At 42.6% G+C, this 26,092-nt stretch overlaps 2 protein-coding genes across 28 annotated transcripts in view; one reads left to right on the forward strand and one right to left on the reverse strand.

Moving 5' to 3' along the window:
• Positions 1-18,869, forward strand: part of NRDC (nardilysin convertase) — a 96,293-nt gene extending 77,424 nt beyond the window's left edge. For 2 of the 3 annotated variants that reach the window (XM_070609649.1, XM_070609648.1), the window contains 16 exons: positions 1,346-1,469; positions 2,025-2,111; positions 4,151-4,270; positions 5,365-5,416; positions 6,572-6,722; positions 8,794-8,921; positions 10,754-10,916; positions 12,822-12,853; positions 13,095-13,233; positions 15,097-15,144; positions 15,425-15,477; positions 15,899-15,982; positions 16,557-16,647; positions 16,921-17,037; positions 18,014-18,103; positions 18,263-18,869. In XM_070609649.1, coding sequence (XP_070465750.1) covers positions 1,346-1,469; positions 2,025-2,111; positions 4,151-4,270; positions 5,365-5,416; positions 6,572-6,722; positions 8,794-8,921; positions 10,754-10,916; positions 12,822-12,853; positions 13,095-13,233; positions 15,097-15,144; positions 15,425-15,477; positions 15,899-15,982; positions 16,557-16,647; positions 16,921-17,037; positions 18,014-18,103; positions 18,263-18,460 — 1,677 coding nt within the window. In that variant the 3' untranslated portion in view covers positions 18,461-18,869. The remainder of the gene's footprint in view (positions 1-1,345; positions 1,470-2,024; positions 2,112-4,150; positions 4,271-5,364; positions 5,417-6,571; positions 6,723-8,793; positions 8,922-10,753; positions 10,917-12,821; positions 12,854-13,094; positions 13,234-15,096; positions 15,145-15,424; positions 15,478-15,898; positions 15,983-16,556; positions 16,648-16,920; positions 17,038-18,013; positions 18,104-18,262) is intronic. The other variant, XR_011537363.1, reaches the window with a different exon arrangement.
• Positions 18,870-19,207: 338 nt separating this feature from the next.
• Positions 19,208-26,092, reverse strand: part of OSBPL9 (oxysterol binding protein like 9) — a 156,064-nt gene continuing 149,179 nt past the window's right edge. For 23 of the 25 annotated variants that reach the window (XM_070609651.1, XM_070609672.1, XM_008519624.2 and 20 more), the window contains 7 exons: positions 25,601-25,711; positions 25,259-25,322; positions 24,995-25,135; positions 22,656-22,734; positions 21,755-21,846; positions 20,190-20,325; positions 19,208-19,930 (listed from right to left, as the gene is read on the reverse strand). In XM_070609651.1, the coding sequence (XP_070465752.1) occupies positions 19,856-19,930; positions 20,190-20,325; positions 21,755-21,846; positions 22,656-22,734; positions 24,995-25,135; positions 25,259-25,322; positions 25,601-25,711 (698 nt within the window). In that variant the 3' untranslated portion in view covers positions 19,208-19,855. Of the gene's footprint in view, positions 19,931-20,189; positions 20,326-21,754; positions 21,847-22,655; positions 22,735-24,990; positions 25,136-25,258; positions 25,323-25,600; positions 25,712-26,092 lie in introns of all 25 variants that reach the window. The other 2 variants (XR_011537365.1, XR_011537364.1) reach the window with 1 other exon arrangement.

Genomic DNA, 26,092 nt, shown 5'->3' on the forward strand with positions numbered 1-26,092 from the left:
TTCGCGCGCTCCACTGAGGTGGCCCAGGGTTTCACTGGTTCAAATCCTGGGCACGGACATGGCACCACTCATCAAGCCATACTGAGGGGGCATCCCACATGCCACAATAGAAGGACCCACAACTAAAAATACGCAACTATGTACCAGGGGGCTTTGGGTAGAAAAAGGAAAAATAAAAATCTTAAAAAAGAAAAAAAAAAAGAAAGAAAAATATGAGATTCCTTGAACTTGAAACATACGATTTATAGATATTATTACATACAAATAAATAGTTGGTCAGGGTCTTTCCTCCACTACTCCTGGGGAATAAGTCATTTTGTTCCATTTAAGGCAGCAGTTCTCAACCAAGGGTGATTTTGCCCCCAGGGGACAAATGGAGACATTTGGTTGTCACAGCTGGGAGGTGCTCTTGGCATCTAGTGGGTAGCAGCCAGAGAAGCAGCTAAACATCCTACAATGCAGAAGACAGCAGTCCATAACAAAGAATTATCTGGCCCAAGATGTTGATGTTGCCAAGGGTGAGAAACTTTGATATAGGGGGTTCCAAAACTACTATTGAAAGAGGGCAGGGAAAGAGAAAGGAAGAAGCAGCTACCACACATTCTTGTCATCTCTTTAGGATGGTTGTGCCCAGGGCTCCAAGTGTTTTTTTCTGAACCACCTTTTATTGTTTTTTCTCAAAGAAGTGGTGTCTAATGGTAGTTAGGGTTTTAAATTTAACCCACAAGATCTTGTGTTTAGTCCTTATCGTAGCGGAAGGATTGTTGAAGGGGGCCCTACGCCGGGAACATTTCCCTGCTTCCTGGGTATGAGGTCGCATAATACACAGCACTGAAGAGCATAGTCTCTGGAACCGTGGACAAACTTGGTTAGAAGTCCACTTTTACCACTTATTTCAAGCTGTGTTGTTCTGTGCAGATTACATAATCTTTAACCTGAGCAAATTACTTAACCTTTAACCTCTGAAGCTGAACATTATTTTCTATAAAACGAGTAACCTTAGGGTTGTTTTTAGGATTAAATGAGATAATGTATGTTAAACGCTACCTAGCACATTGTAAAAGCCTAGTAAATGATAGCTATTTTTACTGCTAGTACTGTTACTGTGTAGGATTTGAGATAAGCACTGTTTATGGTATTATCCAGAAACATATTTGAAACAACTGATAGACTAATGAAGTTTTATAAATTAGGATGTTTATGGACTATAGATAAATAGTTTCATGAGCATCAAGATGCTAGGATTTTGGAATGTGGCTTTGCCTTTTTAACAGAGATGTATTAGGTTAAAGTTGTTGTTGTTGTCTCTCTCCCCACCCCCTACCCCCCTCCTGCTCCTTATTAGGTCATTGCTGAAGCCCTTAATCAGCTAGTCCCTCCAAAAGCAAATCTTGTTCTACTGTCTGGTGCTAATGAGGGAAAATGTGACCTCAAGGAGAAATGGTTTGGGACTCAGTATAGTATGGAAGGTAAAATATTTTAACAATTGTTCTACGTTTAAAACTGACTCACCTGGGAATTTTTATTCCTTAATAATTTGTCTGATGGTTCCTCTAGAGGAAAAGTATATGTATTTTTTATAAGTTTACTTTGAAATGAGAATTATTTATGCTACTTTGCAGGAAATTATTTTTTGCTATGTTTATATCTATATTAGCTAGTGAAAAAAATCACGTTATCTTGGTGGTTCATGGGCAGAGTTTTGACTGTGTTTCAGAAAAGTGCTTCTTAGACTTCAGTGTACGTATGTATCATCTGGAGATGTTATTAAAATACAGTTTCTGATTCAGTAGCTCTGGGGTAGGGCCTGAGATTCTGCATGTCTTAACAAACTCGCAGGTGATACCAATGCTACTGAGACCATGCTGTGAATAGCAAGAGTCTAGAATGCCTGGATATGTCACTCACAGTTTTCCTGAGAAAGGAAAAATTGATTGTGAAGGCCCCTTGTTGACTGGTTTGTTATTAGCAGGATTCTGAACATTGCATTGTTTATTGGATCGGTTGTTTTTTCATCTCTACAGATGTTGAAAACTCTTGGGCTGAACTGTGGAAGACGAATTTTGAATTAAATCCAGATCTTCATCTTCCAGCTGAAAACAAATACATAGGTCAGTGAAATATCAGTCATTATACATAATTCATCCATGTGGTAATAAGCAAAACAAATAGGACTTTGTATGGTACATTTTACAAAGTGTCATTTGAATTCATATTTGAGTTTCCAAGTAATACTCTGGGTTGGGCATTACTGGTTTTTTTTTACTTTTCCAAATGAGAAGACCAAGGCTCAAAAAAGCAAAGTGAATTGTCCTAGATTATTCACTTGGTGAAGAGAGGAAACAGGACTTAAACATAGATCTTGGGACTTGCTGAAGCTTTTGCTTTTTCTTGTATATCATAGCTGATCCTTTCATATCAGTCTCTGTAGGAATTGCCGTTATCTTGCTGTAATGTTTTTAAACTACAGGTTGCAACCTACTAGAGGATTGTGAAATCAGTGTAATGAGTTGTGACGTCAGTGTAATGAGTTGTGAAAGCATTAAAAAAAATTAGAATGGGAAATAGCAAAATGTTTCATTGCATAAAGGGTATTATTTCAAGAACTTTTGTTCCACATAGGTATATATGTGTGTATCTGTTCGTCTCCTAGCTTGCAGTGGAAAACATTTCTAACTATGAGAAAGCCACTGGTCTGGGTCAAAGGTTACACTTGTATATAACTAATTTACTCAGAATGCCATTTTTTCCCAGCAATTCCACTCCTAGGATATACTCAAAAGTACTGAAAACAGGTGCTCAAACAAATACGTGTACATGCATGTTCATAGCAGCATTATTCACAATAGCCAAAAGTTGGAAACAGCCCAAATGTCCATCAGTTAACAAATGAATAAACAAATTATGGTGTATAGTATATACGGTGGCGTATTATTGAGTCATAAAAGAAATGAGGTACTGATACATGCTGCAACACAGATGACTCTTGAAAACATTATGCTGAATGAAAGAAGCCAGACATAAGGGTTCACGTTTTGTATGATTCCATTCATGTGAAATATTCAGAGTAGGTGACTCCATAGAGACAGAACACACATTGATGGTTGCAGTGCTGGAGGGAGTGGATAATGGGGGGCAACTACTTAATGGGTATGGGGGTTTCCTTTTGGGGTGATGAAAATATTTTGAAACTGTATAGAAACTAGACACAACATTGTGAGTATACTAAATGCCCCTGAATTGTTCACTTTAAAATGGTCATTTTTATGTTATGTGAATCTAACCTCAATTAGGAAAAAAAACAACTTTAAAAAAAAAGTCTGGCATGTTTTAGACAATTGAGTTCCACATCTTGAACTTAAATATCTAAATAGCTTAGTTCTTTTTATTTTTTATTTTATTTTATTTTTTTTTAAGATTTTATTTTTCCTTTTTCTCCCCAAAGCCCCCCAGTACGTAGTTGTATATTCTTCGTTGTGGGTCCTAGTTGTGGCATGTGGGACGCTGCCTCAGCATGGTTTGATGAGCAGTGCCATGTCCGTGCCCAGGATTCGAACCAACGAAACACTGGGCCGCCTGCAGCGGAGCGCGCGAACTTAACCACTCGGCCACGGGGCCAGCCCCAGCTTAGTTCTTTTTAATAAATATAGCAGGTACTAAAAAATTCTTGTTTTCCTAAATTAGCTATTTCTCACCTACATATTGATGAAACAGTTTATGTTTTCATTAACCTAAAGGACAAGTTTAACTTTGTTCAAGTAGAACTGTTTTTGTAACCTTTCGAATGCCCGTAGGGTTAGTGAAAGACATTCTCATTCAAGAAGAGACTCATTTGTAAATTGGTGCGTACAATCATCCTGACCAAGGGTCCCCCTCACAGTTACGGATGTCTTTGACAAAGGGCAGGAAGCAAAATGTGGAGAGGGCAGAATCAACTCTTGGGCAGTCACAGACCAGCGGGGTTCGTGTAGTTCACGGCCTAGAGAATTTCCTTTTCAGTATTGTTCTACTAATTTATTGTACTCCAGCATTTGAATTTGGCTTATTTTTGCCACAAAGAAAAGTTGCTTAGACTTCGGAAACCAAGAACAGATTGCTGAGAATCCTGTTGAAATACCTGAATGAATTATTACTTTTTTTCTTTTGTTAGCCACGGACTTCATGTTGAAGGCTTTTGATTGCCCTGAGACAGAATACCCTGTTAAAATTGTGAATACTCCACAAGGTTGCCTGTGGTATAAGAAGGACAACAAATTCAAAATCCCCAAAGGTAAAATGTTTCCCTCCCTACAAGGAGTGAAATAAGTAGAACAAATCTTTCTCAGCTTTGTAGCAGGCTTTTTCCCGTGTCTGTCACCTCCCTGCCTCTCCGCTTCCCCTTCCATTTGAAGACCTTTTCTAGGCTTGGCCATCAGATCCATACTGTGCTCCTGTGCTGTCACAGAGATCCTTGTAGACACTACAGATTCCGGGAAATACAGATTCAAGCCTAAAATGAAGTTGTCTTCGGATATTCCCATCAGTTAAATGAAAGCAGAGCCAGTTGTTTGGCCATCTTAGGAAATAGGTAGTATTTCTTAAGCCATTATTTTCTAAAAGAGAGAGAATGAGAGTACACTGAAGGAAGTTATTCTTAGACACAATAGACAGCCTAGTCCAACGTTACAAATGTGAAACCTCCTCCTCTCTCTACCAGTTGTTTTTCAGCATAAAGGAAGCATAGTCCTCAGTTAAGCAGACTCAAAGTTCTTGTCTTCAATGTGTTAGCCCAAACTGTGTTGCCTCTTTATTTCTTATGCTCATGCATAGCATAGGAACTTACTGGAGCCACCTGGAATCCAAGGCTGAGTGTCCTTGGCTGCCGTCTAACCCATATCCTAACTTCAGCACAGCTGCACTCCAGCTCTGAGGGAGACTTGAGTTTATTGGGAAGGTGTTTCCTCAGTTTTTCTTGAATAGCTTATAAGAGTTTCTAAAAATGTTCTAAATGTTTATTCAGCTTCAGAAAGGCTCTGCTAGAACTTTCTGTGAGCATTGGGATTGTGTTCCCTTGACGTTATTGACGTGTATACTTCTATAAAGCTTGACCAAATCTTTGATAAATATGGGTGTTCATAGGCTTCTCTGTGTATCTGTCTATATACCTGGTCTTCCTACAGATTAAAGTCTGCTTCTGGACACTGTTTGAAATGGTAAATATTACTTTTTAAAGACTGTTAAAGATAAAAATGTAATGTGGATCTAAGGATTACTGGTTTATTTTAGAATTTTTAAGAAACATGATATTAAGGGAAAATAGCAGATGTATAAAATGTTTGAGGCCTCTGGCCTACATTTTCTTATCTATGTTCTTTTTTCTTTTAGCATATATACGTTTCCATTTGATCTCACCTTTGATACAGAAGTCTGCAGCAAAGTAAGCAACTGTCCTCTTTTCTGGAAAATATTTTCTTTATTATTGAAAAGCTATTTTGATTGTTTCATTCTGAATCATTCTGTCATTTTCTCTATCAGTATTTGAGCTATGGTGCTGATTTATGTATTTTTTCTGTACCCAAAACAAATTATGTGTATCAATACTAAACATTAAAATGGAATTGTGGCTGCTCCATCTCCAGCAGCCGTCCGTAAAGCTGACGGTATAGGCTGGTCGTAGAATCACTAGATTGAGAAAGCTCCGTGGAGATAAGTTTGGGTTAGCTCTCAGTCTGTAATGAAGACGAATAGATCTGTCGACTCTCAAGAAATCTATTATACTTTGTTCTTAGCAAATTGCTTATATATTTATGTAGATAGCTGCATTGTGGGAGGTCAGAGAACCTAAAATGTGCCTGAAACGTAGGTGGTGCTCAGGAAATGTTAGTGTCCTTCTTCTTTCCCTTTGCCACTTAAACTGTAAAATCCAACCTTAAAATGACAAGCAGCACTAACATTTAATATTCACTTTGGAAAATGCATTACTCTCCCCACTGTGCTCAGATTTTTAATTTGTCAGTCAGAAAACTGAGGCTGCAGGAATAACCGGAACCTTTAGGTCTTTGAAGCCTTTTGCACGTTGCCGTTGTGCAGTGTAAATATCATTTTCTGTGTGTGCGTGACTTGAGAAAGATTGGGGAGCACTGCTGGAGGTGAGAGTTCTGTAATGTCCCTGTGAAACTCAGTCTTGGGGAAGCTGTATTTACCTTTTTTTTTTTTTTTAAGATTTTATTTTTTCCTTTTTCTCCCCAAAGCCCCCCGGTACATAGTTGTATATTCTTAGTTGTGGGTCCTTCTAGTTGTGGCATGTGGGACGCCGCCTCAGCGTGGTTTGATGAGCGGTGCCATGTCCGCGCCCAGGATTCGAACAAACGAAACACTGGGCCGCCTGCAGCGGAGCGCATGAACTTAACCACTCGGCCACGGGGCCAGCCCCATGTATTTACCTTTGAACTCAGTTAGTATACAGTCTTACATTCTGGAGTAGTGAATTAACATCCTTCTAAAAGTGAAGTTTCTTACTCTAAATCGAAGCAAATCTGTTCATGTCTACTTCTTGCCAATTAATGATGCTATTTGCATTTTATATTCTCAGTGTGGTCCTCTTTGATATCTTTGTCAATATCCTTACCCATAACCTTGCGGAACCAGCATATGAAGCAGATGTGGCACAGCTGGAGTATAAGCTGGTAGCTGGAGAACATGGTTTAATTATTCGAGTGAAAGGATTCAACCACAAACTACCTGTAAGTACAAGTTCTCTGTTTTCTTCCTCATAGAGAGCTTTAAAATTTCATATTGACGTCTGTTGCCCATATTCCACCAAGCCCAGAGGCTTGTGCGTAGGGTGGTGCACATAGAAAGAAATGTTTATTAACGTGGATTATCATGTTTTCTTCGCTGATGACAGCTGTTCTAACTTTGGCCACACGTAAGAGCAGCATATATTCATTAATTACTAGAAATGCATAGAGCACAGCCTGTGCTTCAGGCTCAATTTCACTTCCCTTTGCTGTCACTTTCTCTGCAGCCAACTCTGGCATTCAGGACTGGTTTGAGCTTAATTTCATACTTACAGCAATAACAAATTTCAAGCACCTGGCACTTTGCCTGACAGAGTGGAGCCCACATGTTTGTGTCCTCTCTTCCTCTTCACTCTACCCCTTTGTTTCAAGTGTGTATGTGTTGTTTCCCTTCTGAGTTACAAGCCGTTTAGAAGGGACTATATCTTGTCAGTAATTTATCTTTTAGTAAGGAATATGTTTCAGTGTCGCTTGTTAAAAACTTCGTAAATAGGGAAAGGAATGATATGGGATGCTGTCTAAGAGGGTTGGATCATTAAATACCAGGTAAAATGTAATGTACCCAACAAATTTTATATCTTGATTTCTTGATTATATATGATAGAACATATATTGAGGTTTAAACTGGGTTCACACAAGAAAAAATCTGGAGGAAAGGACCTGGCATAAGTTAAACCTGTGCTAAGAGGTGATAGCATCCATATGTCAGCAAAAACCCTAGAAAGGAGTGTAGTGCCCTCCTTCATACCCTCAGCCCTGTCACTCTCCCCAGAGAACAAATATTGGTCTTGGGAGGAGACCCCATGGGATATTTTATTTTGATCAACCTTCAAAGGCCTAAATGTAATGTAGCTTAAGATCCAAACAGAGGAAAGCCTCCTACAGTGGTTCTCATTTGGGTGGAATGTTTTGGAATTGCCTGGAGAGCTTTTTAAAAATACAAACCATATATAAGTATTTGAGGTTCTTAATTTTATGAAGCTTACCTAGCCTTAATATTAAAACCTGATATAGAATATAAATATATATATATAAAGTCTAGTGACCGGTTTCACCTATAAAATATAGATACAAACGTTCTAAAAATTTGAAAATTAAATCTAACAGTATAACAAAAAGAATAATTCTCCATGACCAAGTGCCAGTAATGCAAAGGAAGTTGATGAACATGAATCATTCTAACACAGGTCAAATGAGAAACGCTATATGAATGGAGTGAGAAATGCCAAAAACTCATTTGATAAGTTTGAGTGGGTGTTCCTAATAAGTAGGAATGGAGGGAAATTACTTAAACATAATAAAACCTTAATTATAAAAGAGTCACAGCAAATACGTTAACTGATAAAATGCTGAACGTTCAAGTCAGGAGCAAGCCAAGGACACCCACGATCACCTCTATTATTCAACGTTATTTTAGAGGTTCTGGCTGCTACATTAAAATGAAAAAATGAAATAAAGTGAAAACACTTGGAAAAGAAAAAGTTAGAAATGGATGGAAAAATATTCCATTTATAATAATTGAGAGAAACAATAAAATACCTAGGAATAAATAAGAAAAGCGTAGAAGCTATCTAAAGAAAACATAAATCTTATTGAAGCATTATAAAAAAAATTTAAATAAGGGAGAGACTCATCCTGTTTCTGGATAGGACAGCTTGATATTAAGTTGTCGTTACTTCTGAAATTAATATGTAAATATAATATCCTTCTAATAAAGTCCCATTTAGGGGCAATGAGGATGCTGAATAAAATTATTTTTAAGTTCATTTGAAAGAAAAACATGTTTAAGAATATCCATGAAATTTATAAAAAAAGAAGAGTCACTGCTCTCAATTTGACAATTATTGAGAATTTTAACCCCTGAAAATCTTTGAGTCGTCAGTGTTTCTCTTATGTCCCCACAATGCCTGCTACTCTGCTGCATCCCTGATTAAACCAGTGGGAAACATTATCCCCCTAAAACAGTGCATTTCCGTGCTTCTCCACTTAGGGTGCTTCTCTCTTTTCTTTTTAGCTGCTGTTTCAGCTCATTATTGACTACTTAGCGGAGTTCAGTTCCACACCCGCTGTCTTTACGATGATAACTGAGCAGTTGAAGAAGACCTACTTTAACATCCTCATCAAGCCTGAGACCCTCGCCAAGTGGGTATACGCGGGGTCAGCTTGTATTTTGAAGGCCTAGAAGTATTTGCCTTCCTAGAGGTCAGGTGTGGTGAACGAGCCGATCATTTCAGCACTAGTTTTCAGACATGTTAGAATCGTGCTGTGGTTTAGGAACCTAGTTCATAGGGCTACAGGATGTCTAAGCCCAGCTTAAGTAGCCGTCTGTGAGTAGAGCTGAAAGCAGCCTACTATGCTTAATCAGAGGTGTGAAAAAGGGTGTTTTCCCCTAAGTTTGTAAGTAAATAAGAGTTGAAGAAGTGCTGGCTTTGCTGTAGCTCAGAGTTGCTTACTGGTGATGTTAGTGTGTTGCCTATCGTGATAAGTATCTGAGTTAAATTGCTAAACACACCACTTATCTGGCAGCTGCAACTATCCAGAATTCAGTCAGGGTTCCAGAAGAGAGCACAAAGGCTTCTGGACGGTCTGGACAGTCTGGACATACTGAGGCTTAAACCCTCGGCTAGAAGACAGTTCCTCTGAGCCTTTCATCAGAGCCTGTTCTGTGGTCCGGGGCTAACGGTAGTCTATAGGGTACCTTTGTGTGAATCAGAAAATAGTTCCTCCTTGGTGTACCAGGTGGAACCTTTGTGGGAGGGAGAAAAAAGTCCCCTCTGAGCACACACAGCCCTTTGTGCATATGGCTTGCAAGCCCCTACTTGACCTCCTTGCTGGGGCGTCTATAAATGGTAAACAGCATAACCTTGTATAGAGGCCTGCTTTTGACAAAGTTATAATGAGTCCATAAATGACCAAAATTTGAAAGCAGGGGAAGGAGCAGTTAAGAGTCAGACATGTATAACCAATAATCTGATCACAAAATGTTATAAAAACTAATAACCAAATACAAGTTGGAAAGGAGAGTCGTCTAGAGCTATTGATATGGTGAAAATAGCCCTGTGTGTCCAGTAACTAGTGAATACTACTTTATTAAAATGTGGTATAGTAATAATAATAACACCTATTTATTGAATATTCGTTGTGTGTGAGATCTAAGAACTTTATATGTGTTTATTTCTTTAATTCTCACCAAAACCCTATAATGGTAGCCATGATTTCCCTTGTGTTACAAATGAAGGAATCAAGTGACAGATGTTAGGTAACTTGCTAAGTTCAGATAACAGTGTGGGGAAGGGGGGAGGGGGCGATGGATGGGGGTTAGTCAGATTCTGGCCTAGAGCCATCACCTGTTCTATATTGTCACTGCAGTAATAGCTATCCATAACGGTGGCCGCCAGTAATTGATAAAATACTTGAGAGATTTCAAATGAAAATAGTAAGAATTTCAAATTGGTGCGTGACTCATCGAGCAGCTTTCCTTATGGGAATACTGTATTTTGCAGCTGAGACAGTTGAGTGAGTTGCACCAGTGAACAAATCTCTGTATAAGTTTGTATGTGCGATTTCCAGTGCTTCTTGGTGATTATGACCTTATTCCCCTCTCTTACGTTGTGATAGAAATTGTCTCTTTTTAGAAACATACCATGTATAGAAACTTAACCAAATCTTCCTTTACCCTCAAGATTCTTTTTTTGAGGAAGATTAGCCCTGAGCTAACATCTGCCAATCCTCCTCTTGTTTCTGAGGAAGACTGGCCCTGAGCTAACATCCGTGCCCATCTTCCTCTACTTTATATGTGGGACCCCTGCCACAGCATGGCTTGCCAAGTGTTGCCATGTCCGCACCTGGGATCCGAACTGGCGAACCCCAGGCCACCGAAGCGGAACGTGCTCACTTAACCGCTGCGCCACCGGGCCGGCCCTCAAGATTCATTGTTTACAACAAAACTTTGTTTTTTTCTGCCCTTTGTATAGAGATGTGCGGCTTTTAATCCTGGAATATGCTCGTTGGTCTATGATTGACAAATACCGGGCTTTGATGGATGGCCTTTCCCTTGAGTCTCTGCTGAGCTTCGTCAAAGAGTTCAAATCCCAGCTCTTTGTTGAGGGCCTGGTACAAGGAAATGTCACAAGTACAGTAAGTGTGACGTGCTCTGTTGCTGTTGGCTGGGTCTGAATGCTGCTATGGGCTCTGGAATTGCGTTAGTTCTTCCCTAACTGGGAAGCTCGGAAGTTTTGGCAGGCCAGCATTGTCATAGTTTGTTTAGAAGGGAACTTGGCCCTTCTGATGCTGGGCCAGACTTCCTTCTGAAGGAGACTGCTGGTAATGGACAGGACTTTGAGTGAAATAGGTTTGGTAAATATATATGGTTGTTGGTTACATTTGTTGAAGATTGTGTGTAGAAGCTACAGTTTAATTTAGAGATTAAAGTTGGAGCTGGGGAGTGGTGAGGGATGTCTACACACACACACACCCACACACACACACACACACACACACATACACATACACATACTTAGGCGGAACTTGGATGTCAAATTTGTGTGTCAAGCTAGTGTGTTAAGCTAAGGAGCTTGGGCTTTATCCTGTAGTAAATGGATAATCTTCTTTAAAAGAAGATTTTGTTGTTAAGAAACCTCCAGAGAGACCAGTTATGAGGCTGTTATAAAAGTTGACATGAAGTATGATTCCACTTATATGAGGTATCTAGAGTAGTCAAAGTAATAAAAACAGAGAGTAGAATGGTGGTTACCAGGGCTTGGGGAGAGGGAAGAAAGGAGAGATGATGTTTTGTGGGTATGGAGTTTTCAGTTTTGCAGGATGAAAAAGGTCTGCAGTTCCATTTCACAACAATGTGAATATACTTAACACTGTGGAACTGCACACTTAAAAATGGTTAGGATGGTAAACTTTGTGTTTTTACCATAAAAGAAAAAAAATTTCAAGTGAAAACTGATGAAGCCTGAGGTCAGGCAAAATAAATGAAAAAGAAGCACTTAAGAAATAATGGGGTAGGCGATGGCCAGAGCTCGGTGACTGACTGGATGGAGGGGGAGCGGGAGGGGAGGGGTCTAGGACGCTGCCCAGCTTTCTTGCTTAAACCAGGAGGTTGGTGGAGGAGTAGGAACAATAGTAGCTTTGGGGGCATATGAAGACTTTGTCCTGATCTATACTGAATAGGATATGTCTGTGGGACCTTGTGACAGCTGAGGCCTCTTCCAGCCCAGAGTGCCTGTTTGGGACTTTCGCTAAACTGTTTGGCTGTTGACCATCTCCCTCCACGGCCTTCCAGTTTCTCAGGACTGGCCCTTTGATGGAATGTGTAAATGGTCACTCTTGAGACTAGCTGCTCTCCTCCCTTCTTCCTCTCTGTCTGTATCCTCCAACCCCGAAACCAGCGTTGGTTTCTGTCCTGCCCACAGAAAGAAGTTGAAAAGCCTCAAGCCACATAGAGAAGAGCAGGGGTAGCTGCCTGCTTCTCTGAGCACAGTGGGAATACCAGGCAGGGGTCCTTTTGGTCCAGGGGACTTAGTACCTTGAATTGCCCCAGGTAGAAACCACTTTAGAGATGAACTCACCCCTCCACTTCTCCCTCATTCCATAGGTAAGGAAACAGAAATCTTAGAGGGGAGAGGATGCGGTCACTTGGTATTGAGTCTTATTCTATTGCTCACACTATGCCAGGCTCTCTATTAATAGACCCGGCTTTCTGAAACAGAGTTGCAGTTGTCGTAGAGGGCACAGCCTAGTGGGATGCACTGAACCGTTATGTTTGATCCAGTGGGGAAAGAGTCACAGTGTCTGGGTAAACAGAGTGCCAAGGGAGAGCAGAAGAAGAGCTGTTCAGTTGAGAGCCCCTTCGTATTCAACAAAATCAATATCAAATCAGTGAATAATGAGCCCAGGGTGACAGGCTCTATCTGCTTTCCTAATGCTATCCAGGGCTTCTCAAGCAATTAGAATATTGGTAGTAATTGGTTCTGTGTGAAATTAATGTCAAGAGAGCCTGATGTAGTTATTGTCTTCTCTTTTGCCTCCTAGGAATCTATGGATTTCCTGAAATATGTTGTTGAGTGAGTATTGGTGTGAGTTTTCTCTGTGAGAGTTATGTGTTCTTACCAGCTGGAGGGCACAACTCAGTTGTTAGTAAATCCACACTGGAGATGCTTCCTGTGGTGGGTTTTCTTGAGGCTGGTTATGTAAACAAAGCAGTTTAGCAGGAACTGTGGAAGGCCTGGCCTTTTCTTCAGCTTTTAGGGTCGGGGTAAGAGGATAAAGGCACTGCCTCAGTGACCCACACTGATTCCTTTGCAGCAAGCTGAACTTCATGCCTCTGGAGCAGGAGATGCCTGTGCAGTTCCAGGTGGTAGAGCTGCCCAGTGGCCACCACCTATGCAAAGTGAGAGCTCTGAACAAGGGTGATGCCAACTCTGAAGTCACTGTGTACTACCAGGTCAGTTGGCCCCTTTGCACACAGCCATCCTCATGGCTACGTACCTTGGGCACTTAAAGCCTGCTGGAAGGTCCAGGGTGCGTGGGAGTCGTGACTATAGCCTTCAAGGCCCTTTGGAAGTTACCTCTGTGATTTTATGCTTGGGGTCATTTGTCCTCTTGAAGTAACTACATTTAAAAATTGCTCCTGTCAGTGAAATGGATCCTTTTTCAATCACAGTGCTTCATTAAACACCTAACCACTTGTTTAGAGGGACAGAGACTGAAGTGTGGCTGGAAATTCCTACACGTTCCCCCGACATCCCCAAGCAGCAGGAGGACATTTGCTAAAAGGACAGTTTTGAAAAAGAGCCAAAAGTAAACACAGCCAGAGTCTTTCCTTGCCTGAGGTCATACCATCTGGGGCTTGAATTTTTTCCTTCTGTCCTCAGATCCTGTGTTCTTTCCACACCTTTCTGGAGAGGTGGGATAGGCTTAAAATAAGGAAGAGCTTTCCAACGATCTCCATTGGCCCATAGCCCACTTTAGCCAGTGGTTAGTCCCGCTCACTTGTGGAATTACGGGAACCTCTGCCTGTCTAGACTGATCTCAGACTTCCTAAACTCTGGGGCTCCTATGGCTAGCTACTGCTGTGGTCCTGGCTTCCCTACATGAGGAAGCACCTTCTCTGTCAGGCCCTGTGAAGACCCCTGGTCTGGGCTTTGGGCAGGGCTGCATGGCCTTACTGTCACTTTGTCTTTCAATGTGTTTTTGGCCCTGGGCCTGAGCCTTTCCCTGGAGGCCCAGCTTGTCTGTAGATCCTGACTCCCTCTGGCTATAGCTACCTGGGTTTTCTTCCAGGTTCTTAGCTTATTTGAGGTTGAAATGACTACCAGGCCCCAGACTTCATAAGTGGTACGGCCTGGCCCTGCTTAGCCCTGCCCACATTTCCAGTGCTTCTGACTGCTCAGAACCCAGAGGAAGTAGTAATTCTCCAGTTTTAGACAGGGTTTCATATTGTGAGACTGTGTTGTGCTTTCAATCCATCACCTCTTAGCCCTGGCTTCTACTACAAACTGCTTCCTTCAGGGAATCACTTCCCTCCCTCCTCACACGGAACCTCTTGAACAGGAAATTGATACCCGGTTTTGACTGGTTTTGTTGCCGTCCATTTAGAGGCAAACAGGAAATCTCTTTGCTGACTAACCAAGGCTCACAGGGCACACAGGCTTTATAGCCTCTTCCTTTGGTGAGATGGGAAGGAATAGGAATGAGACTGTGTCCGAGGAGCCCGCAGGAACCTGACTGGGGGATGTACTGGCAACATCCTTGTTTGCTGGCCTCCTGCCCTCTTCCATTCTCACTGCATAATTGTGCCAGTCTCCAGGACAGCCCGGATGTGGTCTCCAAGTGTGCTGTGTGCCTCCTAGGCATTTTTTTTATCAGCTGGTTTGGGTCCCTGTGTGTGGCTGCAGAAGCCCCTATTCATATCCTTTCCGTCTGAGGAATAGGTCCAGTTACCCTTCGTTAATCCCCAACACTTCCTGCTCTCCTCCTCAGGACCTTGAACTGCTAGTACTTGATTTTAGATTGTGTCCTCTGGGTCCTTTGGGCAGCAGCTGGCAGGTCAGGGATTGCTGGACTCCTGCTAGGGCTGAGAATACAAATGATCGCGCATGACTCCTGTCCTCACAGACCTTCAGTCTACTGGGATGTGTAATCAAAATTGCTGAAAGTATGGCAATAGAGGGTATGATCAGCTCTCTCGGGGCAAGAGAAAAGTGGGGTGGATACCTGAATAAATGGTTGCCTAGAATAGCTAGATTACTCAAAAACCCCATAAGCTGTTGGATTTTCAGTTGGTCTCACCAACTTCTCCTTTCAGTCAGGTACCAGGAGTCTGAGAGAATACACTCTTATGGAGCTGCTTGTGGTAAGTTGTATAAAGGAGAGTCAAGGTGTTCAGGAGCCCCTGACCCACTCTGAGGCCTGGCCTTTCTGCCTGGGGCTAGGGACTTGGGAGTGGTCAGAGACCTGTGATTGGTAGGTGAGATGGTTGTTTAGATGAGCAAGGACAGGGCTCCTGGGCGATTTAGGAAGACGACAGTAAGGGAGGCTGGACTTCGGGGGTGTATGGAACACTTTTGGGGGAAGAAATGGAGGTTTTTTTTGTTGGGAGGAGTTGGGCTGATGGGTAGTATGTTGAATTACAGATGCATATGGAAGAGCCTTGTTTTGACTTCCTTCGAACCAAGCAGACCCTTGGGTAAGTCTGCTGGCAAGAGCACTGAGCTCAAATAAGGGTCTGGGGCTTACTTTACAGGCTGAGGTTTATCTGATAGTCTGATCGAGCAGCCTCTCAGAGCTCTTTGGTCCTTCCATGCCTTAGACTCATACCTACTGGTCAGAACTTCTGGAATTTGCATCTTGGACTATGATCAGGTTTTCAGTTTGGTTAAGTTTCAAGATTAGTAGAGAGAAAAGGCTAGCCTATGGTCCTCAATTCAGGAGTGGGTGGCCACCCTATCCTGAGAGTGAAATAGATGCATTCACATTTATGGATCCTCTTTCAGGACCTCCAGGTCCAGTAAGGATGTGCAGAAACCCTTCCCACTCATCTCTAGTGCCTCTGAGGGCAGGGCCCAGGTGACCACCTGAGCTCACAGAACTTTTCACTCTGGCTGTAGGTACCATGTCTACCCTACATGTAGGAACACGTCTGGGATTCTCGGATTCTCTGTCACTGTGGGGACTCAGGCAACCAAATACAAGTGAGTAGATGGGCCCAACTATTGTCATTCTTGGTGTTGAGAGTAGGGGATACAGGTGTGTTCTTAAACCTCAGGTAACTCTGACCAAATACGGTTTGCTGCATTTAGTCACAGCTGCGGGGCTGAGGGATGGAGGGTGGTTCACAGATGGCCTGATCCGGGACTGTTGAATGGTTCTAGTGGTCCATGGGGTTTGACTCAAGTCCTGGGGTCACTGTGCAGGCTTGCCAATGTTTCTCTCTTCAGGCAGACCTGAGGACAGAAAGGCAAATGTGCTTGACCTGGCATTCCTGCTGGAACCGAGGTACAGGGCCTTGGTGGTTCTCAGCTTTGGAATGGTCAATCATGGCTGTCACTGCTTCGGTACTGAGGGTACTGGGAAACTGACATGGAGATGGGGGAGCAGGATTCCTCCCCATTCTCTTCCCGCCTTCAGCTTAGGGCAGATGATTGAGGTCTGGGAAGAAAACTTCAGCCTCTTTCCTGGAAATATGCCTTAGCCCTAATTCCCTCCTTTGCTTACTCCTTGAGACCAGGTCTCTGACAACTTTTAATTAAAGGTGTTTTGTTTTAGTTCTGAAGTTGTTGATAAGAAGATAGAAGAGTTTCTTTCTAACTTTGAGGAGAAGATTGAGAACCTCACTGAGGACGCATTCAACACCCAGGTGACTGACTCTGCTGGCCTGGTCTTTTGTTCCTTGGCCCACAGAAGCCCTCAAGACAACCAGACGCCAGTGCTGGCCAGTTTTTGAGCTTTGTAGCCCCACCTTAACCTGACCATAATGTCTTCCTAACTTCATCCCTCCCCATCATGCTGGCAGGTCCCAAGTGAAGGGACCATAGCAGGTCCATGACAAACCAGGCTGGACAGGGCCAAGTGTGTTTTGGGGGAACTGGTGTGATACCATGCTGAAGGTCTCTCTTTTTGGTGCTAACAGGTCACAGCTCTGATCAAGCTGAAGGAGTGCGAGGACACCCACCTTGGGGAGGAGGTGGATAGGAACTGGAACGAAGTGGTGACACAGCAGTATCTCTTTGACCGCCTCGCCCATGAGGTAGTAACAGTTTTCAGAGTAAGACAGCCCTGACAGGGACTCCTCATTTTATAGGAGTCACAATTCCAAGCAGATCGGTATTGTGTAGGAGAGAAAGCTAGGACACTCGTCCAGGCTTGGTTGTTTACTTGCCCAGTTCTTGCCTTGATTAATCAAGTCTTCTTTCCAGACTGGCACCTTAGGTGGCCAAGTGAGTAGGATACTCATCCCTACCCTCCCATGACCAATTTCAATCAGAGCAGGTCCATTTTTGTATTATATATTGCAGTTCACTACAAAATTTGTTAACAAAGGGTTCTGCTATTTAAAGGAAATTGAGAACTTCTGATCTTCTTGAACACGGAGTTCGTCCTCCAGATTTAATGATTCCAGGTGTAGGTCTTTTGACAACTTCTAGCCCAAAGTAATAAAACCCATGAAAAATAGCTCTGGGTCCTGCAATCCAGCACTCTCTTTGATAATACAACCACATGCAGTAAATTAGCAAAGGGCGTTGAGACAGAAGGCATATTTAACAGGAGGTTTCAGCGCAGCGCTTCAGGCACCCAGTTTTCCTACTAGAAACAGGACAGAGAAAATTCTCTTCACCTGTTTCAACAGTTACTGTCTTTTTCTCAAGCCAGAGTATACAGTTCCCATGTGCCTGCGAGGTGACGCTATGGTGATGATAGGTTTTTGGCTCAGTGTATAGTACTCAGCTGTAATTACAGCATCTGCACTGTCTTACTTGCCTCCCAGGGTCAGTCATTACTATGAAAACATGAAGGTGTGTCACAGAGGCTCATTTTCATCCTTCTCTGGAAGGTTGGGGGCAAGCTGAGACGTGGAAGAATAAAATGATGTGCTCAGGCGCTAATAAGCAGAACCCAGGAGGTCTGGTTAGGGTTAATGTTCAAGAACTATCTATCATCACAGAAAATGTATTGCTAGTCTTTTATAGCCTTCTTTCTTTCCTATCTTCCCTTCTCGCTGTAAGATTGAAGCACTGAAGTCATTCTCCAAGTCAGACCTCGTCAACTGGTTCAAGGCTCACAGAGGACCAGGGTGTAAAATGCTCGGCGTCCATGTGAGTATGGTTAACCACGCTGCAGCTCTGTCCTTTGCAGAACTGTCATTTAGCCCAGTTACCATTCACTGAGTTTGGGTTAGGATCAGAGATCCTAATAGGTCTTTGCCCCAAATCTGGTCAGCATATTGCTCACCTCAAGTCTTTGGCCTCTTTCAGGTCGTTGGATTTGGGAAGTATGAGCTGGAAGAGGATGGGAACCCTTCCGGTGAGGATTCCAACTCTTCTTGTGAAGTGATGCAGCTAACCTACCTGCCAACCTCTCCTCTGCTGGCAGACTGTACCGTCCCCATTACTGATATCAGGGCTTTCACATCGACGCTTAACCTTCTCCCCTACCATAAAATAGTCAAATAAACTGCAGTCTCGTTGGCCTGAAATTGTGTATTTAAAAATGTGTGTATATTTTATGAAGTTATACCACTACTGTCTTAGGGCTTCCATTGAATTTTTGCACTGGTATCATAGAATTTTATTTACACCCCCCCCCCCCCCCTTTGTTGTGACTAACAAACCAAGGGTTACTATAGCAGCTGGCAGAGGGAAATTAGCAGCGTGGGCCGTGTGTGACTGAAAAGCTTACAGGAGCAGTCTGAGAAGCCTGGCCTGGCCTCTCTCAGACTGAGAATCCAGTTCTGTATGACAGACTCGAGAGGCCCTATGTAACCAGTGTCTTAGTACCTAAATGCTAGGTGCTAAAATACTAATACCTGTTGTTTTTTAAGTGTATTTTTAAATAAAGATAGTTCTGTATTGCCCTTCAAAATGAGCCATTTGCTGCTGTGGCATTCTTTTTATGATGTTTTGTTTCAGGGTGGGGTGGGGATCTAAAACACTCTTCCCAAATCCTCTAAGGCAATAAAGTATTTTTGGATAAAATGGTGGGAGCCCTACGTGTGCTCTGTGAGAGCTCAGTGAAGACTGTGGAGGAGAGGGCGGTAGGCGCTGAAGTCAGAACAGCATACAGACGGGGAGAGGGGAGGATGGCTCCTCCGTTATTCACGAGAGGCCTCGTGACGAGCTAGCGAGCGCCTGTGTTCAAGGTTGCCAAATAAGTGACTCCAAGTTTAACCATAAAGATAATAAAAGAAACACATTAAAAAAAAGGTTGGAAAAATTACTTTATGAAGCCTTAAGAAGCACTGAGTATAATTACACTGTAGTCCAGAGTTAGATACAATTTAATAATAGTTCAATTCCAAAATAAAAGTTACTGTAGGTGAGGCCATGAAATTTCCTAACACTTGATTTTAATACATTGCGCTAATTTTCTAAAACTCAGAGGAACTAATATTTACAGTAGATGGAGTATGTATGAAAAATCTGGCATCAGGTATATTATATATGTATATATATGTGTATGTTGTGTGTGTATATATATATATATATAGAACCCAAGATTATATGAACTGGGAAACAGATGTATATCTGAACAGCAGTACTAGAGTGCAGAGTTTGAGACTGGGATTTACAAATACTTTTCAAAGCGTGGGATTTGGAAAAGGAGCAGACATCTTGTTTTCAAAACCTGAAGTTTTTCTCAGGACTGAAGTCAAAATTATAACTGCCAAAGAAGAGGAAAAAAGGGAAGCTTTTCTTGCTTTAATTGTTCATCTGCATCAGAAAGTCCAGTATCCCTGAGATAGGAACCACTGCAATAAGAAGGGAGCGAGTGAGTTCTCCCAAAGGAAGATTGTTGCTTAATTATGCCTCCTGCCCTGGTCATCAGGTGCAAACTGTGCATTTCCCAATCTAATGCTTGGCAGCACCAAGGCGTTTCAGTAACGGCTCATCATAAACCCAACATTCTCCATCTTCATGAAATAACTGTAAGAGAAAGGGGAGAATTCAGTTACACACTTGCTTTGTAGTTGTATAATATCATACTTGTTGTTATATCTTCTCCCCCCCTTACACTGAAATGAGCTCCAGGCAGGGACCAGCGCTCATCTTGTTCGTCACCATGCTTCTTTAAAGCAGTGTTTGGACTTCGCTTCAACATTCATTGAAGGAACTAATGAGTTGCAGCTCAGGGCACAGGAGGAGCAGCTCCGAGGTCGGGGCAGGCTCCCGAAAGCAAGCTTACCCTTGTCTCCCATTGAATTTCCTTCTCCTTCCTTTCTCGGGCCTCTGCTCTCTGTCTTTCTTCAAGTCTATGCTTGGCTTCAGTTGCTGCATCAATGTCTCTGATTTTTAAGTTGAAAGTAACATCCTTCCAGAGGCTATAAAAAAAACCTCAAGGTGCTAAGTACTAGATGGACACAGGAGTTAGTAATCTTAAGAGTGAAAATCTAGAGCCACCCTGAATATAGCATAATTACAGTCAAGTCAAATGGCTTTTAAGTGCTGAAGTTCACAGACTAAATCTCATTTAACCGGCAACAGGGCGCTGAAGTAAAGAATGGAAAAAGGGACCTAGAGATTCCACTGCTAGTTGTCAAAGGGGGAAATAAAGGCTGGACAGAAAGCTGGATGTATGGTAAGGACAACAGGAGAAATGAGAACTGAGACCTGGGATTCTACTTCCGGCTCCCTGTCTAACTAGCCACGCAGCTTCGGGTGTGTCAGTTCACCTCTCTAGGGCTTCAGTGTCCTTCACTATAAACTAAAAGGGTTACATCGGAGGGGCTGACAAGTTCCATTTCAGAAAAACTCCCTTGGATTTAACACTGAGATCCTGGAGAGAAAATCTGAACAGAGAGAATAAGGGTCAAGAGGTGAGTTGGAGAGGCTTAAGGGAGAGGAGATTTGGCTTCCTCTCAAGGCCTGGAAGATGACAACTAGACAAGTCTGATCGACATGTGTCACTTTACAAGTGAAGGCTCCTCGGGACTAGAAAAGTGGCCATGCGTAAGATCCCCTTGTGGGGAGAAGCAGGGCATCAATTTCTATAGATTTCCACTTACATAACTACAAGCAGGCAATCCAGCCAAGCAGCCTTAACAAGTTAGAGAAAGCAAGCAGAGTGATGATTCGTAAGGTGCCCTTCCTTCACTTCAGAAATCTCCTGATATGCTAAATAAAGAACTTCAGTGCAGGATTCCTCATACTACTAAAAGAAACCCCTTTTATCAAGCAAATGGGAAGGGAAAAAATTATGACATTTGAGACTACTGGAAAACTGAATACAATTAGATATTTGATGATATTAAGGAAGTGATTTTTTTTTTTAAAGCCTGATGATACTGTAGTTTAGTGTTTGTGGGTGTTTTAAAGTCACTTTAGAGATACATATTGAAATACTTAGGGATGAAATTTAAAAAAAGACCTGAAGGTGTTTTACTGCACACCTCTCACCTGGGACCTGACTGCCTTCTCTTATAAACCACAAAGACGGTGATGAGCCAACATACCCTGGGTACTTGTTATTTCCCAAGCATCATATATATGCTTGGATGTTGATCTCATTTACTCCTCACAAAAACTCTGAGGTAGTTCCCACTTCAAAAAAGAAGGCAAAGAGAGGCTAGCTTACAGTCCTGGTTACAACCCTAATAAGTGGCAGAGCTCCATATGAAGGACCCCAGGCTTCACACTTAGTCTGTGGTCTGTCATACTCTGCGGTACTATCTCCACACTCCAGCCCTGCGCCTATGCCTAGCTAATAGCAGGAGCATTGCCCCGGTAGCTCTAGGTATGTCATTTTCTTACCAGCGGGATTCATACTCATTCTGATCTTCCAACTTCCTCACTTTCTTCTTGATTATAGGCAACTTCTTGGTATCTATAAAAACTGCATTTTCCTAGAAAACAGAAAAGACAGGTAGATGTTTTACTGTTCAAACTGTTCTAGAAGGAAAAGTCAACTCTTCCCAGAAAACTTTAACAGATTTAATAATCAAATCCCACATATGAAGATATGTAGATGAGGAGTTTCATATGCTACTTCAGCCTAAAATACAGTGGTGTCTTCAGTCTTGGCAGTGGTGCAGTTCAACAGATGTTTTCAGTACAGCTATGTGCTACATGCTTGGGCTGTTCTCTCTTGGACGGCTAGACCCATAAACAACTAATCCTAGTGTTAAGTAGGCTGAAGTGCTTTCTACATTTCAAATTCTCCAAATCCCAAATCCAGTTCATTGGCTCCTCCTGTTCATCCCACACCACCTTCCTCCTACCTTAATTAGGTGCTGTTTGCGAGTTCCTTGAGGGCAAGGACTATGTGACTCTTTTCTGTATCCCTAGTGCCGGGCAGTTAATACATTTCTTATACAAAATCAAACTGTGTATACAAACACACACAAGTGAGTTTAGTGCTTCATTTTACAAACATACTCACCATACATTCTAATGATATAGCTAACATTTATTGGATGCTATGTGCCAGGCATTTTTTTACATGTGTTATTCTTGAGTATTCTGAGAGGAGAGGGAAGTAGAGATTATTGTACTATCTGTGCTGCCGGGGAAGACGGCGGGAAGGAAAGGGCTGCCCTGAAGACAGCATTAGAGCTGGCCTGAGCGGTTCAATTTCCAGATGAAGGAAGCTAGAGTAAGGGACAGGCTACAATTCAATACAGCTTAAAACAAGTAGCAAAATACAGGTTCTTACCCCAGTTGCATATTTTGCATACATTACACCATTCCATTCCCCTTCAATTGAGCAAAAAGACTTCTTGTCATTTGGAGAACTAAATAGAAAAGGAAACATATGTGTTAGTCTCAAGTTGAAAATTACTCTAAGAATCTGGTAGGTGGGGCCTACCTACAGAGAGCAGAACACAAAAGAACAACTATGAAGACTTTGGTAAAGGCAGCTTAATAGAACTGGATTTCCCAGAGCCAGCTGTAAGAATGAGGGCCCTAAATGAGATGCTAATGAACTAGAGATGCCCATGGACAGTGGGTATGAGATGAGCAAGAGAGCCCTGGACTGGGGCCACAACAAACAAGGGACAGTCCCTGCCCTCAGGCTGCTCACAGCCTAGTGGCGAGAGACATGGCCATTGAGATTCTGGTGGTTTAAGTGCTGTCGTGAGTTTATGGGAGCCCTGGAGACGAAGGGCAAGACTCCTGCATGTGGGTCAGGGAAGGTGTTGCTTAAGGATATAATGCTACAGACCAGGCTTTCATCCCTGGGCTCACAGGGACCTCTGGGTCAAATGGTTTGATTTCTTTTCCTGAGCAAGGATCCTGTCATCAAAAGCCCCGACAAGCCTCTACTTGGACATGACAGTGATACGTATGGCAGGTATGGAGATAGGGAAGATAAGCATCACAGCAAACAACAGCTTAGGAAGGGCAAGGCTTGAGCAAAGATGGAGGCTAAAAGAAGTCAGAAAGAGAAAAATACACAGGGTAGGGTGAGGAATGCTGTTCTCACTGGACTGGAACTTGTTTCCTCTATGATTTAGGGACTGGGGGTGGGGGGACCAAGGGAAAGAAAAATGGGAGAATCCCAGGTTTAGAAGGTCACTGTGCAGTGGTTCTCAAAGTGTGGTCTGGGGGCCCCTGCAGGTTCCCAAGACCCTCTTAGGTCAAAACTACTTTCATAACCAAGGCATTATTTGCCTTTTTCACTCTAATTTTCCCACAAGTGTAGTGTTTCCCAGAGGTTTTGTGATATGCAGCAACAGGCTGACTGCAAGAAGTAGATAGGAGAATCCAGCTGTCTTCTATTAATTATATTAGAGATTTACAAAATTCAGAAAACATACAATGCCACTCTTCTCACAAATTTTTTAAAGAAGAATTTTGGAAAAGTTTTTTCTTTTTTGTAAAAATGCTATTATTGTCATTTGTACATGAATTTATAAATATTTTAAAATCTTGTTCTAATTCCTAATGAGAAATATTGATGGATATAATTGACATAAACAAAATTTTTAAGTGTAAAGGAGTCCAGAGACCAAAATGCTTAAGAACCACTCAGCTAGTACAACCTTTCAGCTGATGCTCAAATCCCTAATTTGAAGAGCCCACCAAGCCCTCTTTCAGCCCCCAATGCCGAGGGCAGCCTTTCTACTATCTATGGCGATGACTGGCGGGAGAGTGCGCTGAGGGAGCAGCTCCTGCTGGCGCTGGTTACCTCGGAGGAACTCCCACCCGTGTCTTTGTTCTGGACGTCCTATTCCACCACCTGCCTGGCTGGCGGAGCAGCTGCATTACAGTGGTAACTTGTGCTGCTCCCTAAGCTCTGCCCATATTTTCTGACTGCAATAATTTGTTGGATTTCACACTGATCCTTAGTAAATTTCATCTTGGGTTCAGGGTCCCCCTCCCGCTCAAGATTTTTCTGGATGCTGATTCTGTCATCCAAATTTAATTATCTCCCTGGAAAACTGCTTAAGCAGCCATGGGTCTTTTATCTGCAACACTGTTCCAAAAAAGGCCTTTGAGGGCAGAGAAAGTCCTGCCGATTTTCCTCTTCCAGGCAGGCTCTGAACCCCACCCAACTGAGTGTTACCCAGACAGCAGAGCTGTCTTCATCTGACCCTAGAGTGTCAAACAGAACCAAGCCAGAATGTGATGGTTACTGTTTTTCCCCAGCAAAGGCACAGAAAAATGGACCGAGGACTTGGAGACACTTCACTGGGAGCCAGAGGGTCTATTGTACGGACTAGCTCATGGTCCGAAATGGCGATAATGAGCCAGGAATCCACAATCTGGATGAGCGAAGCAATCTAGGAAGACCTCTTTCAGCTCCCCATTTGCAAGTCAGGTTCCTAGGAAGGAAATCCCACCAATGACCTCTGATTGTTCTGACCCCACACTTTAGGTCTCCTTCTGATATGAGATTTTAGGAAGAGACGTCACACAAGATGAGAAACAAGTTTTCAAAGACAGAACCATTAAAATGGTCCATTCCTAACAGAAGTTATAGTTCAAGACAAAAGGGAAAGTATTTCAAAGAAGCCGAAGAGCACTGATGTAGAAAAACAAAATACCTACAAGATCTCAGCAGTTATCCTGTGCTTCTTGCCCCCATAGAAAGGTTTAGTGTGGAAGACGATATTTGCACTATAGCCAGTTTTGGAACAATTGATATTGCACTCTCCGCCTAGTTCCACCCACGGCACGGTGAGGATAGACCTGCAAAACCAAACATTCTCAGGTAAGGCTGACAGTTCAGAGGAAAGAGAGAAGGGGCGTTGCTTAAGCAACAGCAGGGTCTACTGCTTGCTCATCAGAAGAAATGAATACAGCTCTACTTGCCTTCCATAACCATTGGGGAATGTGAGAATGTAATGTTCGTCATGGTCTAGACACGAGACACAGCCTGTGGAAAGAAGGGACAGAATCTCTGATGAGTAGTGTCAACTGGCAATAAGGCTGTGTTGTCTGGTTGATGGATACTCCAGGATACTCTAGTTAATTTAGGAAAAAATCTTACACCCGACCCCTGCTCTCACCCCCAATACACATGCTTACATGCAAACAATGACATCCAGTCTGGCTTTCTGGGGCCATTTCCTCTTACTTGACAAGTGTCCAGCACACATTAGAAGGGCATAAAATCCTATTAACATTGTAGTCCACCCAATGCCACAGACTTACCCTGCCCTATGTTGTGCACCCCTATTGACATCCCAAGGAATTTTGATTTGGTCCAGATATGAGCATTGAATTGTATCTTCTTGTTAAAACACTCAGCGTAAAAGGCTGAAACTAAACAGAAATTGTCTTCTATTAGTGCCAGGAGTACTTAACTGCTTCTTACATCCTGTTTCCCCCAAGGCAAGCAACGCCTCAGGGCCATGTGGGCAGGAACTTCCCTGAATCATGAGACTGAGGGCCAATCCCGGAGTCTTAAAATCAAAAAGTGTTTCTGTTCTGGTCAGTAAAGCATGTTCCTGCCCCAGCCCCAACCTCAACCTGGACCCATCCAGTATTTCCAGTTTGAACAGTGCACTGAGCAAATGAGACGATGTTGAGGATACACATTCTCTCCACCATGCCAGGAATATACTGTGCAGAAACTGCATCCCATTTGTATAAACTCTCTCAAAGTTGCTGAGGTCTCTACAGCACAGCTCGTTATATGTAAGA

The sequence above is a fragment of the Equus przewalskii genome, chromosome 2, assembly GCF_037783145.1.
Source record: "Equus przewalskii isolate Varuska chromosome 2, EquPr2, whole genome shotgun sequence".
In the NCBI taxonomy this organism is placed as follows: domain Eukaryota; kingdom Metazoa; phylum Chordata; class Mammalia; order Perissodactyla; family Equidae; genus Equus; species Equus przewalskii.